This window comes from Anser anser, assembly GCF_964211835.1.
Source record: "Anser anser genome assembly, chromosome: 4".
Taxonomy (NCBI): Eukaryota; Metazoa; Chordata; class Aves; order Anseriformes; family Anatidae; genus Anser; species Anser anser.
The window spans coordinates 37,146,700-37,168,595 of record NC_139724.1 but is presented as its reverse complement, the minus strand read 5'-3'; the positions used below and the strand labels follow the sequence as shown (position 1 = coordinate 37,168,595).

Here is a 21,896-nt window from a genome sequence, read left to right as displayed (position 1 = left end):
CAGCAACACTACCAGAATATTAAAAGAAACAAGGTACCAAATCTCTTTCATGGGAAGTTTTCAGTCAGCCCCATCTCTTTTTATTATAGCAGCGTACATGGCTTACTTTGACATAAGCATTAATACAGTGCTATACCAGTTGTCAAATGAAACATTGTGTGGTTTTGATCCTCAGTGCACAGTATTACTTTACAATGCTGTAGAGAGAATCTTTTCCCCCTAATATATAAAGAAAATGCAGCTGTTCTTTATCCTTACTCTAAATCCATGTCTTCACATGCATCCTTACGATGTATGTTCAGGCTTGGTAAATAAAGAAGCTTCCCTTCCAAAATAAAGCACTGCAATCAAGCAACACAGAGTCCAGCGACTATGGCAGACAGCAACCTTCAGAAAGTACTTGGAAAACAACATGAAGTCTTTTAGTGAGCTTCTTCACTACAGTACAGAACACAACTGCTCAATGGAGCTTTAATTAACTGAGACACACTCAATTCTAAATAGAAATCAAGCTACAGGAAACCAGACTTCAGCACGGACTGATCCAACCTGCTTCCTAAGGACATTGTACAGCCTGTGCAAGACCTTAGGATCCCACAAGTACACTACTGTGAACACCCAAGGTAGATGATGTTGATATTGACATGAGTACACCTAAGCAATAGCGCACTTTCAGTGGCTACCATAAAGGACGCCTCTTTCACATAAACTTTCCTGAAGCCAGCTCTCTCATGAATTATCTGGAAACCAGCTATGCAGCCATAGCCCTTTAGCCCACAAGAAACTGCTAGTGAATACCATATTCATTTATTCTTCAAATAATAATGTTACATAATAAATGTATGAAGAAATATTAATTAAGGGTTAAAAGAATCTTCATGTGTCTCTGTAGAGTTATCTCCTGTGGATCTGAAATTTTAATCCAGAATGAAGTAGGTATTGCTGCTCTTCACCACAATGGGAGCACACTCATCTTAAAGTCGAGAAGACTGCTAGCCCATTTTAGTTTTAAAGTAAGTTCATTCAGAGTCTCTACAGCCAACAATCCTCACCTTACCAGGTGTTAAGAATTCTAGTGTTCAAACAATATTAAGACCAAATTCTTCTGAGTTCATCACAATGAAAACCCGTTCTCATCCAAACCCTCAGAAATCAATCTTAAATACAACAGAGAGGATGTCTGATTAAGTTGTCAGCTCTAACTTGTTTTGAGCATCTAAACAATATTTCACAAGATATTCAGGCTTTTTTTTTTCATTTAGTTCAATTTATCTCATTTCAGCTTTATACTTCACATAGCTGGGAAGAACCACACTTAAAACATGGTTAATCACAAAAATTTAAGTGTCCATAACAGTACTAGAAACTTTATTATCAGAGGGGGCGAGCAAAACCATGAAGAAAAACATTTTTTAAGTATTTTGTTTGTTTTGAACCAAGTCCTTCCAAGCACCTCAGATAGCCTGGTGTGCTTGTAACAGCCACAGCAGCCATGCTGCATCCAGCATCATGTGGGGTTTGCAGCGCTTCGAATATAATTCCCATTCTACCATGGCCCACAGGGGGACTTCATTTTCAAGTCAAATCTCACTGTAGAACATGCATTTCAAAACTTCCAAAAATAAGTACATCTATAACTAATGTGTTCAAAAGGGGAGGATGACTTCAGTCTTTGATTAATTAGATATTTTTCTTTTTCTAGAACTTCTGTTCCCACATATGAGGATTAAAAAAAAGTCCACTGGGAGATGTTTTATAACATGAAAGTATTATCGCAATTATTTCTATAGGCATATTTAGAGATGTATTTAACAACTGCCATTTGAAAGACAAATGTTCAGTTAACACAGTGCAGTACCATTAAGAACCATAGAAGAGCTATGGTGCTTTGAGTAATTTTAAAAGGTTCTGTTAATAATTATTGGCCTAGCAAAACCCAATTGTTTCATGGCTGTTTAGTTATTACCATTCTGCACAACTCTTGTTGTGCACGAACTACATAACTACTGTAATCTGTAAATGATTTCTTTGCTATTTGTCTCCTTAATTATCTAAACCCTTTTGGAATTATAAGGTGACTATCTTCAAACAGAACAAAACACGAGGAAAGAGATAGGAGGAAATCTCCAGAGAACTCTTCACTAAGTGTTTTGCCGACTGGGCTAAAGATTAGAAAACACCAACTGCAAAAAGTGACAGCAAGAAGTCAAGAGAAAACTCACAAAAAGCCAGACGGCCACAAGTGGGTTTTCAACAGAGTACTCTAAGCCTTCACACACCTGCTGCCTAACTCTGGAGGCATTGAAAGTCTCCAGATATTTAAGCTTTCAACTGCAAGAGGTCCCTACATGCCCACAGGTCAACTTCTGGGCATGTCCCAGTTGCATTCACGATGCTGAGCATCTCTGAGCCCATCTCAGGCCCTGTCAAAATTTGCAAACCCCGCACCTATCTTGACAGTCTCAGGCTGGCAGGTAGTGGCAGGGCACAGCTGCTAGTCCACACTCCACAAAAACATCACCACTGATTTCTTTCACAACACACCCAGCGGGAAGGCTGAAGGAGAAATGGTGCCAGTGTCCCCTTTTAATTCAGTAAAAGCACTGGACCAGAAAGAGGTCAGATGCAGGTCGGATCCAGGTTTATCGTTCTGCATACCTCTACTTTAGCAGCTACAAACCACAGAAATTCATCAATTATCACTCAAGAGAAAGTGCATACAAGTAGACCTTCAAATCTTTCTCTTGAAGACATCCCACCTTGATTAGAAAAACAAACAAACACACAGAAAGAAAGGAAGAGTTATTGCCAGCAGGGGTAGAGGGGACCTGGGTAGGAATCTGAAAGGCAATTTCTGTATTTTACATTAAATTGTCACTCACTTTGGGTCAAGGGCACAGCCACTGTCCTCTGAAGAGACTCCAGAACTCGGGGCCAGCCCACCCAGGAAAGGGCTTTAATCATTAGGCAGTCATCCTCAGCTTATTTCTCTTGCACTCAAACTCATCCTCAACTCTTATGAGTAGAAAAAGGGGGAAGAGTTTCGGTTGAGAGTAAAAAGTGTCCATTTGAATTTTACTCCTGGCCAACACTGCTGTAAATACATCGAGTAAACATTTTTTGCTCTGTTTGCATTTTACAAGCATTCCCACTAGTAAGTCTCATCTGTGAGAACATACAGGAAAAAAAAATCTTCACATGCAAATATACAAAACAAGCATTAGAATGAGCACTGATCAGCTAGTATCCCAGGCCACACCCAAAGAACTTTAATTTCACATTTGCTCAACTATCTCTGGTTCCAACTTGCTCCTTGCCCAAGAAGCAAAATAATTCATGCTGGTGTCAAACCCTTATCTGAAGCACACTAAACGTACCATAAAATATTTCGTAACAAAGCAAGAGTTAAAACTTAAAACTGCTCAAGTTCAGATGGATTACAGTTTTTGAAGCTTAATTTCAACATAATTATAAGAGGTGGTTTAGAGATCCTGAATAATTTCTAGATCAAGGCAACAGATACCTTAGTAGCACCATATGGTACAGAACATTGTGATAGTCAATTGCAAACCAGTCAACTAACAGCAAGCTCTGAAGGGCACCCAAAATCCTATTGCCGAGTTATATGACAAACATCTATCAGAGATCCCAGAAATATTTTGGTTAGAAAGGACCTCTTGAGCTCCAGTCCAACATCCGTGTCTACGCAGGGTGACCTACAGCAGGATGCCCAGGACCACAGTCAGTCAGGTTTTGACCATCTTCAAGGATGGAGACTCAACAGCCTCTGTATGCATCCTATGTTGTGCTGGGTCAACCTCACAGTAAACAAACAAAAAAGTGGTGTTTTTGTTTTGTTTTTATTATGATTGATTTTTTTGTGTGTTTTAACTTGCATCCATTGTCTCTTCTTCACTGAGGAGAAGAATCAGGCTCCCTCATCTCCACTGTCTCCTTCCAGTTATTTATACACCTTGATAAGATCCCCTAAACCTCTCTTCTCCAGGTTGAAGAGTCCCAGCTCATGGGATACGATGCTCCAGCTCCCTTAATCATGAATGTTACTTCTTGCTTCCTAAATTATTCCAATAATTCTGTCCAATTATTCAAAAACACAATCTCTTTCTTGTACCTACCCAGCAGAACTCCCAGAACCATAAGGGGCATTGGACATCAGCAGAGAAGGCTAACATTTCAGCTACTGAAGCACAAAGAAAAAAAAAATTGTATACATAGCGAAGATTGCTTAAGAGCCATTTTTATTAAGTAGAACTACAGTTCAAAATTTTACAGCTACCCGATTTTGTAGTTTGATGAAAAAAAAAAAAGCCCTTGGTACCATTAAGTGTAGTTTTAAAGGATTTATAAAAAATGTAGATTATTCTTAGTAATGCAAACTGCAGAGTAGACTAACATTCATCACTGAAAATATTCTGCAAGCACTCTATGCCTTCTAAGCTTCTCTGACAACAGCAGCATAGTTTAAAAAGAAAAATAAAAAAATTATGTCCTGAACAGTTAAAAAGAGGTTGGGAAATGTTGGAAGACGACAGAAGTGCCAGAACTGCCATCCAAAACTCTGTTGTGGGTAAGCAAGTCTTACAGAGCTTTCTGTAAGAACAAAGAACACCTCATCCTGAGTTGGCTCATTGCTCTCTGTGTATAAATGTCTGCAAAAGAAATTGTTCTCATTAAGGATCTAAATAGCCCTCTGCATTCAGATCTGTTTCCTGCAACCACAAATCAACCAGTTATGGACCTACCCCTTGTTATGTGTCAGAGAGGGCACATCACCATCAGGTCATAATAAGAGCTGTACCTTGCAGAGATGCTGGTCACACCACGGGAGAGTGGGCTGACTGCCAGCCTCAGCTAGGAAGATGCTGCCCAGGAATGTTATTTCCACAGCAGAGAACTGCTAGGTAAGCTGTCATCGTCCCCTGCCCAGCTCAGCCACCCGACCACACACACTTCTTCCACTCACTCTACTCCATCAGTCCAGCACCCTAAAGGTGTAACAGACCCTGTGCATGCACACCCACACCCCTCCCAAACCAAGGCTCAGTGCATGAGATCTCAGTGGCCCATGTGGAAATCATGCTAGAAAGTCTGAAGATAGTCACGAGAGAACGGGGTTCAAAAACTGAACTGCGAAGAGTGCATAAATTGGCAAGACAAACAGGAGAAAAGTACGCACAGTAGGTGATGTATTTTGGGGGAAAAGCAGGATGAGAAAAATATTAAGGAAAAAAGAACAGCATATGCCAAAAATAACTTCTCTTTAGCTTAATGATCTTTAATCGTACATTGTAATGAAGTAGTTTAAAAATACCCTGGAAACACAAGTTTTCAGTTACATTGGAATAATTTAAAAGTTTATGTCACATTCAGCAGAACGCCTAATACTTTAGAAATCAAGCATTAAGCCTGTAAAAATACTAAGGGACAAATTAAGGTACCTACTGAGCTTATTTTTTTTTAAAAAAAAAAACATAAGTTACAAATTAATAAGCCCAATTTTGACTGAATCACATCAAATGTCTACCTATATCAATAAATTCTTAAATAACTTACTCTTTTCCTAAGTAACTTTCAATAAGCTTCACAAGTTACCATAAAGGTTTCTGATTCTTCGAGTATTTTAGCTGAGAAGCTAGAAGTAGGTCAGGAGAACAACATGAGTACCCACATAAGGGTAAGAAGCGGGGTAGATTAACCCATGCTAAGACTGAGCTGTTGTAGTTCCTCTGTTTCCAGCACCCAGCCTCACTGTGGCACTGAGCTAGTACTCAGCCTCACCAAAAACTTTAGAGCAGCAATTCAGCCTTACCCCTTAGAAACTCTGGATACAAAAAAACCTGAAATACAGGAATTAACATTTTTCACATCTACAAGAATGTGTGAGGTAGACAAACATACCATTTTCAATACCAAGAAGAAACATTTTACTGAGAAACCTTTCAGTTTCATTAAAGATCTGAAAAAGAAAGGTCCTCCGTACTCTTATCCTCCTCATTCCATGGCCATATAAGTTCAACAATTTTCTATCTCTGGCACAATTTCAGAATTTGTACATTTCTGACAGAATTTAATCCTATTATCTGTTGCATCACTTGAGCACTCGGTTGATAAAACCCTGTCTCTCAGAACAGTTAAAATCCATAAAAACCTTTCAAGTGTTAAATAGCTTTTCAAATTCAGGTATCTACAAACTCCTCTCTAAGCAGATTAGCCGTAACTATTCAAAATTTATCTCTAGATACATTTATATCACAACATGTGAGAGTCACTGTGGTATAATCTTTATTCTATTAGATTTAAAAGAAAATGTTTCTCTTAGTCACATCCCTGATTGGTACACGTTCGTATTTACATGACTGTCATCTCGTTTTGCCTGGTAGCTCAAGGAAAAAAAAAAAAAGTATGAAAAGCAAAAGCTTCCAGAAACAGGAGATATTTAAACATCATAGAACCGAACAAAACTGCCTGAATACAGTTTGCACCTGGGTTTACTTATATTAATACCCCAAAACATCCTCACACTATTTATGACTCCTATTAGGATGTTAGCAGTTGCTCTGCTCCATCACACCAAATGTGCTGAATCAGTATGATCCACCTGACATTAGTGGCTCATCACGTGCTCTGACCCACTGCAGAGCAAGTACACATCCCTGCAGTTAAACCCACCATGGTGAATAAGTGCCGCATAGCAAGAAGTAATACAGAATTTTAATCTCTCTAACCTGCAGAAACTGAATTTAAAGAAGTCGTAAGTGCTTCGCAAGTATCATTAAGTAGCAGTGGATATCAGCAAGTTGGAAGCATATCCATGACCACTTCTATAAATAATTACTTATTAACACAAACTAAGTAGACAGAGTTAGCAAAAATGACTAATTCTGTACTAAACATAATGGGTTGTCAGCCATGAAACATTTCCATGTATGGAACAGATATCTTTCTCTAATTATATTCTACACAGAAATATATATATTATATATTCTCCCTATACAATATATATTTTATATATTTATTTCTATATATAAATACTAATATTAAAAGGGAGAACTTTTCAGATTTTCTCAACATGTGAGGAACAAGCAGACCCGTAGCTGAGCAGCTTCCCAAGTTTCACTACTGAAAATTTCAGAGTCCCTGCATAATCAGCAATATAATTGAGATTAATCTTTAAAGACTGTGACAGCACTCTGTTCTCTGGGTGCAATGCAAATTAAGACAATCCCCACCCCAAAGAGCTAAAAGTCTAGATTTCCAAAATGACAGCAGTGCCTAAAGATACAGATTTAAAAAACCAGCCTCATTCTCCAGAACTCAAACACAGCATTATCACGAAAAAATGAATAAGGATATGAGTTTTTGAAAGGAGTATGGTTTGCAGTTTCATGGTGTTATTTTGTTTTTTATTATTTGTTTGGTTGGTGTTTTTTCCCCTTCATTTTCTGATTTTTTTTATTTTAACTTTCCAGTATAGGGAACATATTCTTGAAAGATGGTTTAATGTAGTGAACACTGTACGCTGGTACAGTACGTTATGTGGGGGTGGGAGGGAAGGGTGGCAGAACATAATGAATCAACTAATACGACAGAGAAATGGAGAATGCAGGTTGGCACTGCCAAGTGGAATGGGACTTGAATGAGACTGAGTATGTTCATAACAGTTGAGTCAGACAAGACTAAAAGGTGGCAGTGTTTTAAAGGGAAAACATCAATACTTTTTTTTCTTTTAATATTTCAACAGTGACATTATGATTACCTCATTACATCAAAACTGTCTAAAATTACCAAGTCATACTGGTAAGATCCAGCCAGTGTTGGCAACACCATTGATAAAGATATCCCTTTTTCTTGGACAGGGTAGGAGGCATGTAAAATTCAAGAGTGTTGCTGTACTTTTAAAGAGGCTTAAAATGACAAAGGAGCAGAGCTTGAGAAAGCTGTCTATAAAAAAACAGTTCTTTCAGTTGGGCAAGGGCTATGACAACCCCACAAGCTTTGTCAAAAGCTGACAAAGTACTGTGGGAGGACAGGTGGATAAAGAGGATGTGGTATCTCAGCAAATCCATCCTCAAATCACTTTTCATCAGTGCTCACATAATGCCCGCATATCATATAGAAAGTTTGTTTTGAGTTCCACAGAATGAAAGAAAACACTAAGGGCTTTACCCTCCTCCGTAAGTGACTGAACATCACTTAGCTCTAGGCGACGCTGCTTATTCATTTGATCGATGCACATCATCCTGCTCTATCACGAAACACTGCTGAAAAGGAGAGGACAGCATGACATGAAAGGTGAAGGGCATTCACTTGCTTGGAACTCTTCTGGTTGCACTTCTTGCCTCAACAGCACACAAGTCTCTTATCTCAAGTTCACCTGTGTAAGGTGGGAAAAAACTTCCAAGGAGTTACTTTTAAAACATGGCAACTCCGATTGTCAAAACCACTCAAAACATGCCCATTATACTAGGCCTGAAATTGGTACCTCTTTGGAAGGGGTCTTTTGTGTCTAAGTTCATCGTAGCAATTAGGACTTGCTAAGAATAAAATGCATTTTCAGCATCTTATGATGCAGTGCAAAAGCCCCAAAACAGCCTGAAGCCCAAACAAGCAATTCCCAGAAGAAAAGAGAGGATTCCTTCCAATCATATGACATCTTTGCTACTTAGTTGTTCTGTGCAAATTAACTCATTCTTCATCTACTTTGTTATTGGGATGAAGCAGAATCCCAATGCTGAGTTTTACAGTAACCAGGAAAAAACAGGAAAACACACCTGAGTAGGTCATTGGGTAGAAAGAAATTGTATAAGACCAGAACAAATTTGTATTAGATTCAGAATAAATTTGTATTAAATTCAAACTTTTAACCAAAAACATCAGGTTTTAAGACAGCAAAAGTATAAATCTGCTCTTCATGTGACTATTAAACTAATTTGATTCACATGGCCTTTAAAACAAAAAGGAATAAAAAACCTAGAGCATACAGTGACACTTCGATTCATAGAGAAAAAGATCACTTCTCTTTTCGTATTTTCTCAGAATGTGATGATTTTCTTTTTCATTTGACTAATAAGAAACTATTAGTCACTTAACTGAAAAACCAAAAGCTGAGTTAGATGGGAAATTCTGCTAGAATCAGGACGTCTGATTCCAAGCTTATGGTGTTGATAAAACTAGTATTTTTGCTCATTACTCTTCTAGGAACAGCTGCTGCCAAAAAAACTCCAGATTATGTTTCTGAATTGGAAAAAAACGTTTGGTCATGGTCTTTGAGCAGCATTGATGTACCATTTAGGTTCAGTATGCAGAGTTTAATCTGCTTCAAGACCTTTTCCAAGAGATGCCATCACAATACTACCCTGGGAAAAGCAAAAAGACAGTGAAGAATTAAAAAAATAGTTATCTGTGTTTACAGGTAGACAGCTCATGTATCAACACACCACTTGGTAAAATGGAAATATAAATGCCCTAGAAAATTTACGTTTTTATCCTTTCAGCTCCTTGGTTATGTTTTCTATGAATTGTGTGCTATTTAATGAGTTTTTGAAAAAGGACATAACCAAGACTTACATTATTCTATACTTTGAAAAGTACATAGAGGTTACACAACAACAGGACAGTCCATCAAATTTCACTGCCCTAACATACCTCCCAAGAGAGGGAAAGCTTTTGGAAATGCTCGACAGGTGCTTTCATTAAAATGAGTACCTGACTATGACTGCAACATGTGCAGAGATATTACTTTCTAGGCAGCTATCTAGACAATTATACTACACCCACAACAGTAATATCCTCAGCCGTCTCCACACCTCTAATCAATTAGAGAAATTCAAGAACACTGAAATGCATCCAGAGAAATTCTACTGGACATTAAAGTGGTAATGACCTTTCCATTTAGATTTTATTTCCTCCAATGTATTTCTCCATATTAATGTCACATTCATTACTGAGCTCAGCTCTGAGCACTTTTACTACCAACTGAGCCTTCTGCCTTACTCCCTCCTTTTTCTTGAGTTTTCCTGTGCTGCTTTGTCAGTTCATCATGAAGTAAATGCAAATACCTTTAGAGATACAAGCTCTTAGAAACTTCACAAGTGCTCGCCTGTATGCATAATAAAATTTATATCCCATAACCTTTATATCAGTGTAAGTAAGTAAGCTCATACTACAAAGTAGCTACACTGAAATCAGCGTGAAGTCAGGAACCTACACCATATGTAGTTAGATCCAGGACTCAGACTTGGATATTTTCTAAATCAGAACAGTAACTAGCAACCAAAAAGAGTTAAGACCAGAACAGTAAAAAAAAAAAAAAAAAAAAAAAAAAAACACAGTAAAAAGAGCTAACTCTGTGCACTTCAGCATCACAGGGAAGATCTTCATCAGCTTCAGTGTTTGTTAGATTGGCTTGTTACTTAGGCTCAGTATCTGTTTTTCCTCCCATTGCCCTGTTCCACCCCTCTACTCAGCACCGTGCACAAAACAAGATGCAGTACCTTCCTGGTGCTTCATAAAACAGCAGACAGAAGAGAAAGAAATGACTTGAAAAGACAAACAAGATAAGTTTGAAAAAGCAAGCATCCCAACAGTTATAAGGTTCAAAAAGCAGCTGTATTCCAAAAGAGTCCTCAGGAATATTAAAACAACTGAAATAGTAGCAAAAAAAAAAATCTTAGAATTTTTTTTTTTTAAATCTACATGAAGATGGGACTCCAAAAAAAAAAATCAAAATCAAGTTCACTGCAAAAAACGTTGCGTGTACTGTGGTGGAATGCTCTAGTTCAGAAGAATTTTATCCTAGTAAACACCTCAGAAAAAAAAAAAAAAATTTTTCTTTGGTTGTTGGTTTTCAAGGTGGTTTTCGTTGTTGTTGTTTTTTTATTTTGTTTTTGACATTTTATCAAGAAAATACTTGGCAGGGTGTTATGGATAATAAATGCAGAAAGTGAGCTACTATACCAGAACACAGGCCCTAGAAGAATTTGGACATAATGACGTTATTTCAAAATCTAGCTATCAGAACCTCAGACATTAAAGAACATTTAGATATACTGTCACTAAATAAATCTGGTGCATTAGACAGTATGCATGCATTAATGAAAAACCATATCCTATTTTAATTACTGGTAAGCTCCATTTCTGAAAGTTCTTTATTGATCAACTATTCACCAGTGACAGAAAAAATGTAAATTATGTGGCAATAACTGAAAAATACTTTTAAAGTTAAAGGTATGTCTATATGAGCTGACATAAGCAAATGCTTATTTGCATACATATTTTTGGACATTGAGTCTAATTTCTACTTAGCTAATACAATACTGTTTATATGTCTGTGACTAGAATTACATATATAAACCATTCTTTCAGGAATGGAGACCAGTTTTATATATCATTAGCTGTTAGCTTTGTTTTCCAAAACATAAATGCTTAAGACCAATTAAATTATTTTTACAAGTCTCTACAGAGCCCTAAGATGTGGTTGCTTTAGGTACACCTTGTAGTAGTTGGCTTGCTTGCAGCAAATCTCTATGTATCACCCCTGCTTACCGTGCTTTGGTTCACTGGACAACAAGGCCTTGGAAGTCCTTTGTTAGTGAGTGCTAAGTTTCTCATGTATTTACTGATTCCTAAAACTATAGCTACCCGCACTGCTGTAATACGGGTATTGAACAAAATTACCTTAACAGTCTAATTTTATAGAGTTCAAGCCTCCAAAAGATAGAGCAGCCAAACAGTGCTCTTGGCCTGCCAGCAGCAAAGAGGCAGCTTTATGTCTCAGCTGGTACTGCAAGGCAGCGCATCTTTCCCAGCCAAATTCTTCCTTTCACATCCATAAGCCAAAAGCAGCTGCTGCATTCATGTCCATTTCTACAGCACAGTGGTGGTGAGTGGGGTGGCTGCAGGTAGGAGATATTGCCATGGCTATATTGATCTTACAGTAACAAGGATAACAGCTTATGATAAGTTAAAGTCTTCTGTGGACCACTCAGTCACTTCAGGTGGATTTCCGTGATGTAAATTAATGTTTAGTATTATTTTAAAATAAGAACTAAGGATCAGACTTGCTGCCAAATATCCCTGACTTAAAAGCATTGACCAGGAATACCAGTCAAAAACACGAGGTTTATATTTCTACTTGTTACGTGAGCAGCAGAAGCAGACCTCAGTGTATAATACAACTCCATGACTTGATCAACAATGCTGCAGAACAAACCAGAAAACAAATTCCTACTATAAAAAAATAAAATGCAAAAGACACCATGGGTGAATGTAGCTTCATCCAGCATCCAGAAAACCTCTGAAAATAGTTACACACCACCTTTTTTTTTTTTTTTTTTTTTTTTTTTTTTTTTTTTACACTTCTTCCTGCCAGGGCACATTTGTCACAGATAAAAACTTTTCCTGAAGTACAGCTTATCTAATTGCCAGTCACTGTCTGTAGCACCTTCCTCCCTTCTCCAATCCCACACCAGGGTCATTCTGGGAGTTTGTTATGGCTGGAGCATTGCAATTTTACTAGTCATGCCTAAATACTCCAGTCACATCATCTACAAAAACACGTATGGAAAGAAACAGGAAAGTTACCTTTCTAACAGAAAAGTTAGAATAGCTTTTAATCATTATTATAGCATGGTAATTTCCTGACAGAACTAGGCCTTTTTTTTTGTGCCAACTTTTAAAAATTTCAGAAGTAGTCCCTACAGAAGAAAAAAAACTATTCTACTACATTTTTGTACAACTGTAACCATCTAGTTCTTAAAAAAAAAAAACATACAGGTAAAACTACCCTGGTATAGTTACAATAATCTAGAAATTACTGCATGAAATAGAACTGCATCTGCCCAAAAGGGCACAGCTTTAGGGTATCTGCTTTTAAATCAGTGTTGTTACTGCCATACAAAAGCCAAGCATAACCCAGTTCAAAGGACAAGGCCACAAGAGGCAAAAGTGACAGGATGAACAAGGTGAGTGCCTGCAATCACGCCACTGATGCCATTGTGTTTGCTGTACTGGGAGGGTTGCAGAAGGAGACATGTTTGTTGGTTAAGTTCTCCAAACAGTGGACTTCAATGGACTTTTATATAAAACCCTTCTTACTGCACTCTTGTTCTTTTGCTGTCTTACACACACACAGAGTGATGCAGGGGGGAAGACCAATCTGGTATGGTAAATAAACAGGAAGGAAAAAAAGAGGGGAAAGAAAGAAAGACTGAAGTCATGATTTCCACAACTAGAACATCCACTGCTACGACAGATCCCTCTTGCCCCGTTACAGTTGGACAGAACACTTTTAACGGAAGTGATAGTGTGGTGGTAGTAGTAGAAACTGTCCCCTCTCTCCCCCCCCAAAGATTTTTATGTAGAAGATTTTTCACATTCTTGCAGAATCTTTCCAATAGACATTTTTAAATTGTTTCTATCAGAGGAAATATAACAGATACTGAACAGCTCTAAAAGTTTCAGTGTACAACTATAAAACAAGATGCATATTAACAGGTCATAGGAATGCAAAAATAAGAAATTTGCCAAGTATATTTATGTATTTCAGAAAATATGCAGCATATAGCACGAGATATTTCAGGAGATCTGTTATTACCAACTGTGATTTTACTGTATACAGGAAGAGACAATAAGCAAGAAGCCTAGCTATTAGTCTGATTTCTGATAAGGTATTATTGTATTTAATTCTTCAACAGCAAACGATCTTGATACTTAGCAAATTTGAAATTTCAAGTTTTTGCTCTGAAAGAGCAATGAAAGTTAATAATTCACTTTTCTAAACGGTACACTCTTCAGGAAGCAAATACTGTGGACCTTTATGTCATACTACAACTACATCATTATTTTACTAGCTTTCTTGATTTACTCAGCCATCTTTATCATGCTGTATACCCCTGTATAGAGAGGATGGCTGGAGCTGACGGAATACCTCCTGAAATTAAGTTATTTGTCTAACCCAAAGTATAAAAAGGGAAAATTAGGCAAACATTCATATCAATTTCCGTCTCTAAAAAAGATCAAGGCTTTTAAATAAAGGTTTGTTCTAAGGGGACGGCACTGCCATCTAAATGAAAGGTCTTTTTTAAAAGTGCATCTTAAACACACTTCAAATCAGTAACATTTCATAAACAACATCGACAGAACTACTGGGCAGATTTTCAGCACAGTAGAGAAGTAGAGCATTTGAGAAGTCAGCAGATCTGCATACCTTTTAACCGAACAGGAATACCAAGACAGCATTTCAAAGACACATACACACAGGCAGGTCTCCTGCCTATCTTGCCTAAATGAACCAGAGTTCTTACATTCTTTCTTTTGAAAGAGGCAATATGCTGCATTACATAACACTACACATACGCACACACACTGCAAAGAGAAACAAAATGGTATCTTACCAAGACTGAACTCCAACTTTGGCTCATTTGCAATCCTCTGAATACCTTTTAACATTAAGAAAAAAATTATTAGAAATAATTTGATTTTGATATATTTTTTTAGTACAGCTTAAAAGTTTCACATGCCTTATTCATGCCTCATTCATTACCTGCCACTGCCAACAGAGTAACATTTCATAATGAAAAACCTGTAGTGAAAGAGGTCTTTGCATGAAGTACTTGTCCAGAAAAAAATACAACTTCTAAAGATGACTTCTGTCTTAGTAACGGAAACTTTTCATTGATGGGAAAAGAAAATAAGAAAAAAATCATGTATTGATATGTGTAAGATTTTAGATCACAATTATCTACAAATGTAATGTTTTCCTGACAGACACTAGAACTTTTTTTTTTTAATGGGTACGCTATCACATGAAAAAGAAAAACGAAAAGTATGTCCTGTGAAAGTATATAAATGAGGTTAATCTAGCAAAATATATCACAAAGGTGTTGTCTTACAATTTACATGTAGGTCAATAAAATAACCCTGCTCTTTATTGGAAAACAGTACTTGAATTTGTTTTTTCATATACTGAAAACAAGAACATTATAGTTCCCTCCAGTTTGGAGTTAAGTTCTAGTGCATATTTACTGCTAAGGGCTATATATTCTACCTACATAGGACAAAGAAGTGAACCACAGAACCACAAGAAGAGAAACACAAGATGAATGGTTAAATAATAGTGAGTTGTTCACCCTCTGCAGGAAGTAATTGAATCCCAACTACGGTATCGATTAAACTTGTAGAAAAGAAACTGTCTCATGGTAACATTTATGTATCATCTCCAATAAGCATCATTATTAAGTAGTTTAAATTACTGAAGTACTGAAGAAATTGGTCCGACTTGTGCGAACCAAGTTGGTATAAAATCTATAAAGTAAGATTTTTGTTACAAATATAAGAAGAAAATAGCTGTTCACGTTCCATGAAAATTTCATGTTGCAGAATAGGTCTGGCTTTCAGATTGTTCTCATTATTGTAGCTAATCATTCAAGTCTGGCCAGAAAAAAAAATTACAGCTGCAGAGCTTGGAAAGGTCTTGGTCAGTAAGAAATAATAAATAAGATCCTTTTTTTTTTTTTAATAGAGTTATAAAAATTTCTCTGACCACAAATTTCTCAGAGTTCAACCTCACCACGAGCAGAGTCAGCATGTTGGCCTGGAACATTTTTATGAGTGTGCTGGACACAGGCTTGATTAAGTAACTGGGCAACTGAAATACAGGGCACAGCAATACAGCATAATTCAGGCCCCCGTGCACCCAACATGACTCAATGTATCACTACATGCTTTCATACCCCCAGTGCTTTTATATTACAAAGTACACTTTCGTGACACTAAATTGAGTATGACTAAATCCTTCTTTGCAAATAAATGGAAATTATCAGATATTATCTTACATAGTAATCCATATATTCATGTAGTACAAAAAAACAAGAACAGGATATTTAGGTCTCACGAAGGAAACACATTGGAGAAAAAGGCCAGAGACATAGTGATCACATATTTGTTCCTCTGAAGATAATCTGCATAAATCTAAGTATAATCAGTAATGATATTTGCAGATAATTTTGATCAGTTTTCTCCTTCTACAACTGCATTTTGTCAAGTAACAAGTAAAAGAGCATTACGTACACAGTCCGTATTGCTATATTCTGTGGCATTTTTATTTTACCACTCTAAAAAAAATGAATACATGCACTTACTCGTAAACTGTGGCTCTCCTAAACTGTCTACTTGTGATGAAGGGAGAAACTGACGGGCTTCATCTGATGCTCTCTCCTCTTTGATTTCCATGATCAGTCTCCGGAGCTGCTGAATTTTATTCCTCAAACCTTCTGAGTTGGCCTCTCCCAATGCCACAGCCCAAGCTTCACAGTCTGGCTTAGACGCAGCTTCAAGGTAAAGATCTGGTTCTCCACTCTGAAACTCTGCACTCAGAAAACATCAACACCGTTGTTAGGAACTCTTATTCAGACTAGGGATCACAACAAAATTGTTATCACACAACATTAATGCCACCACACGTACTTCTTCCATCACAGAGCCATGCAGCCCATCCAACTCAAATCAATGCCCTATACTTTTGTACTTGGTGCAGTACAAAGTCTGTCCACAGAGTGGTTCCAAAAGCAATTAACATATTGCTAAACCAGGTGGATGAATCAAACTGAAATGGGAAACCCTTTTTCAGGACAGATTCTGCAGCTTAGCAGGTAGCTATCAGAATTGCTAACTTAAACAAGAATTTAGCAAGAGCAGCAGAGAGAGACAACGTGATTTCACCAGAATCGATGTGTTCATCAGTTCTTCTATTAGACCTGCACTTTCTGCTCCACATTTTATCCATCCTTGGCAGAATACTGCTCATCAATACACGCAGATAATTTAGCATGACATAACTCCTCTGTGAAGGCCCAACAGGTTGTGCATAGGAGATTCCGACCTCATTACTATCTACGTGTTTTTTGCTGTTCTGCCTGAAGTCTAATTGTTTAATGATCACATTTTCTAACGACAAAAGAGAAAAGACATTTAAAAAAAATGCCAAAGCTCCCAAGAAAATGCAGGTAAGTAGCAAGGGTCAGTCGTTTGATTAGAATTAGCACAGAAAGAAAAAACACCTCTTAGGCATTTAAAATTCTGTGGCACGGACAGCTTCACAGAGCTGCAAATTCAGTGTGACATGGTGTGTGATAAACACAATGAAGAATGAACTGAGAAAGAAAAAAAATCAATGCTTCTCGGAATATGTTACCAACTGATTCAGAAACATAAAACCCTATCAAGCACCTGTGTTAATAAGGATTGAAGGATTTGGTAGGACATCAAAATCATTTTGACCTAAATGAGCCATAGATAATATTACTAAATATAATAATGTTAATAGACAGAAAACTTGCATGCTTTCATAACTAGTTCAAAAACCCAGACAACATATAGAACTTTTCTATATACAAAGTGAACTTGAATTCCTTTTTCCTAACTTGAGTATCTAACCTTGGGCACTTACCCACATATGTTATTCTAAACCCATTTGCACTTCATAAACTGAGCATCTGCCACTTACAATTAACTATGCCTTTATTGTTATGGGGGACAAAAGATGCAAACCCTCAAGTCTGGAAGTCTCTTAAAATTGTGTTGGCACAAATCCCAGTAGAGGTGAAACAAGTTATTTGTCTGGTAGTGGATCTAAGGAAATGTAAATATCTGCCTGCAGCTGCTGATAAGAATTCAGAACAAGATTTCACAGACCAGTTGAACTAAAGAATCCATGAAGACTGAGGGAGAAGAAGAGCAGAAAGTGGGGTATCGTCCTTCTGGCTTCACAGGTACTTTAAGAAGTGCTAATAAGGATTTTAACTCTTGCCTCTGGCCCCAGCTCAGTCTGGGAAATAAGATATTCAGTTCATGTGACAAGAATATTCAAAATCAGAGGGAGATGCAGATGTTCATCTGATCCTTATTTGCACACAATATATACTTGCCTTGAGTGACCAAACCTGATCAAGCTGAGTTTGACTGTTTGTGAAAATGAATTCAAACACAAATTTCACCTGTAAGCTCTCATGTGATCTGCTACCGCACCTGGGGTGGACAAGGGGGCAGTAACATTCAAGAGGACTGGTAATTAGAAGAGCTGATAACTTCTCTTATGCTCCAGTAAGACATGTGACAGCACAATTATCTACTCCCTTCTGTCACTCAGCCCAGTAATTCAGAAGTTTGGTTTTACTTCATTGTATTTTGGAACTACCAGTGGGGAAGAAAAAAAAAAAGAAAAAAGAGAAAGGAAAGCAAAAGAGGCATGTAGTCAACCACCATCAAGACTGAAATTAACCATCAGTCATCCAGATATTTACAGGCATGCAAAACACCTGCTTGTACCATTCAGTCTTTAAAAGCTCTGAATTTTTAATAGAAGCAGCTTGGATTTCCAAGATGCCTTAGCTAATGAAAGACTGTCACACAAACAAGCCAACACTTGACAATCAAAATTCAGATATGCTAAGGTGTTTTTTTTTCCTCTTTATTTTTAAACATAAACAGGAACAGTGATCTTGCCTTGAAATATTCTGCCACTAGCTAAATAAAAAACATCTGCTTTGGGAGGAAATCAACATTTTGCAATTGAAATTGTGCTATTTATATTTACCTCTCAGCTGTGGAAATCAGACTGCTGAGCACAAAAGGCATACTGAATCATACTTAATATGCATAGAACCAGAAACACATAGTGAAATGCAGTGTGAGTGTATGTAATTCACTGTATTCTGATCTAACAGGTGCCAGTTTTGAAGTCTGGAAATTTATTCCAAACTATCACTTCAAAACTATAGTCTGCTATATTTAGGTCTTTGGGGTACTCAGAACAACTAAGTTCAATTCTGAAAAGCATACGAAACTGCCACAAAAATACTAATTTCTGCAAACATAGGAAGTTTTATTCTGCAGATCGAACAGTTGGCAATATATTTCACACGCTGTTTCAATGCATGTAATGTTTACATACAACCAGTTCACGTTACAATAAAAACTGTCTTAACCATTTTCAAAACGTGCATTGGCAAAAAAGTCTGTTGCAATAAAGGAACACAGGTTTATTTATGTAATAAATCACTATCATGTTCTCTTTCATATTGTCATGTTGATTATTATTTTAAATCATATGCAAATAGATAATCCTATCGAGCTCAGATACTTAATTCCAGGTTTCAGTATGTAGGCAAAACTTAGCTGCCACAAGTATTTCTGAAAATAAAACGGTATATTGACAAACCCTCAAACGTAATGAATGCCTCCAATGAGTAGTGGAAATATTGGTAGAATTATATTTGTCCTGAAACATCCTACACAGGAGCATTTCATGGGTAAGCAAAAAAACTTTGTACTCACAATTACAGTTACTGTAGAAAACACAAGTAGTCAGTCAAAAATGAATTAACTGTCACAAATACCAGCCTCAGGGGAAAAGAAAAAGGAGGAAGCAAACATTACTAACTCTAGTGCATGGATTTGATACCAAGTGTTAGCCCTGATGCTTGGATAAAGCAGTGCAAGCAAGCCAACCCCAGTGCACCATTTGTGAAGTCTGCATTTGCTCTACAGCAGGTGGATGAAGCACTCAGGACTACTCGGGACATCCACTTGGCCTGCAGTGTTGCGGTACTCATATTTTGAAGGAAATTTTTCTTGTCCAGAAACTGCCCACCTTACATAATGTATAATTAACTGCATTCACACTTCTGTTGACTTCCTGTCCACTGAAACACAAACAGGGCAGAAATAGAGACACCGCTTACACTGACATAATGGAAAAGTAATCCAGTCCTGTGGCTACAGTACTTCTCTTCCTTATTTCAGTATCAGCACTTCAACTAGGGGCAACTGATGAGGAAACAGATATTCAAAAGCAAACTTGTCTGTTTAGAGAGCTTCTTCTGATCAGGACTCTATGAACCAACAAGTCTTTTCCTGAAGCTTCATCTTAACAGAGTTTCTCCCACTGAAGCCAGCATATAATTTAGGACTTCTGCAGCTCACATAAAGAAACCACCAGCACCCCTTGTCCCCCAGTCAAACAGAACTGCTGTCAAATAATGAAATGGCACAAGCTGAGGTATCCCCAACAACACTGGAAAGCCTCTCCTGCTCTAACCCAGCCATCTAAAGTCAGAAGTGTATTTTGGTATTAGTTCCATCATCCTAAAATAACTTGTTGTTGTCATAGTTACTTTGTAATAATACTTACATTTAAAAGGTTTTTCACTTTAACAGTACCAACTGCCTCTTTCCTTCACAACTACTTTGATATTTCAGTTGTTTTAACAACGCTAACAACTCTCTTGTTAAAAATCTTACTTGAGTCCCTTTTCATTTTAATAAAATCTTCAACAAAAACCTGGGTTTCTCTGAAACCTGAAGTAAATAACTGTCTCAAAAAAAAGCATAGACAGTTACTGGAATCAACCCTTGTCTTTCAGAAGACTGCAGTTTAATAGACAGACTTCTAAAAATAATATATATATACACACTCACTTCTAAGGGGTAGGGAGAAACGCTCTTCACTGAAGCTTTTTCATTTGGCATTTTTCTTTCTTTTTTTTTTCCTTTCTCTCAGGAAGGCCGTATTGACTTAATTTATTAAATATGTAAAAGTGACAGGAAGATACACTATGGTTTGCTTTATTTTCATTAAGGAGAGCTGTAAGCATAAAATCATGTTGAACAGTACAAAAGAAATTGCTGGCAGTATTTAAATAAAAAAAGATGTAAAAAGCACATGGTCAGTGTCCGTGATAACAGCCCCTCATCTTCTAGGGAATCACTTTTTTCCCCCCTCCTACACCAATATGCAAAGTTGGAGAGTTCAAAAAAGGTTAAAGGTTCTCTCTCCATTCACACATACTAGCAAAAACCGATTCTCAACTGCTACCTCAGCAGTGGTAAATGGTTGGAAATATCAATGAACCACTGTCACTCTAAAATATAAAGCACCATCGCAGCTAACCACCATAATTCTGCAACAAAAGCAGAATGAAGCTTTGATACATAAATTATATCTGCAGGATATTTCTAATACAGACATCAGAGGCTTTTAATTCACATAGCTGACTGAATTCTATATGCTGATGCATTTCATGTTCAAATTAGTATTGATGAAATCATCCCACGGTTACTCATGATTCTACGTTAATCTTCCTTTGAAAGTTCAATTCTCGATCAAAGATAAAGAATTTAATTAAGAATTTTATCTTCAGTGGTTGGGTTTATTTAATTTTTTTTTATTTTGCAAATCTGGAATAAACTTTTGTTAAGTTACCATTATAGTCTTCATTTAAGTCCCCATAGAAGTTCACAAAAATGACTGAGGTATTGGATATAAATACAGCATGATAGAAAACTTTGTTTTCCCAGGTTGACTACCGCACTATAATACTTCCTTGCTTTCAGTTCCAGCAGGCTTTCACACATGCCCTTTCCTTGAATTAATTAACCACCACACCTACACTGAAAGCCAAGCAGGCCACACAAATATTTAAGCACCCCAATGGTATCCTTAACAGCACCGAACAGAAGTCCTGCAGCATACACTACAGCCTTTGCTTAACAGTAGACTGCTTTTGAAAAAACAGGGTATATCACACCCCTGGCTGAACCATCAATCCACCTTCAATAAGGCAGGATTCAAGGACCTTGATTCTCTATCCAAGTCTGGAAGAGTAACTAACGTATTCCTCAGTTACCACATCTCAAAACAAGGGAGTGATACTGACCTGCCTTTCCAAACCACTACCACTGAAAGAAGCAAAAAATTCCAGGCTTTTTGGGTTACATACTGCTCACAAAGGGAATGCTTGCCATCTAAGGGTTATTCCTACATGTGGGCCTTTCACCTGACACCCTGCAAAACATTGTAGGTAACTATGACCTTGCAT

At 37.3% G+C, this 21,896-nt stretch overlaps 1 protein-coding gene across 25 annotated transcripts in view; it reads right to left on the bottom strand.

The window, feature by feature from the left end:
* The window catches only part of INPP4B (inositol polyphosphate-4-phosphatase type II B), a 361,482-nt gene that overhangs the window by 227,871 nt on the left and 111,715 nt on the right, over positions 1-21,896 (bottom strand). For all 25 annotated transcript variants that reach the window (XR_014583909.1, XM_083834868.1, XM_083834859.1 and 22 more), the window contains 2 exons: positions 16,161-16,385; positions 14,415-14,459 (listed from right to left, as the gene is read on the bottom strand). Coding sequence is in view for 24 of the 25 variants with exons in the window: in XM_083834868.1 (XP_083690994.1) it covers positions 14,415-14,459; positions 16,161-16,385 (270 nt within the window). In the remaining variant the exon portion in view is untranslated. The remainder of the gene's footprint in view (positions 1-14,414; positions 14,460-16,160; positions 16,386-21,896) is intronic.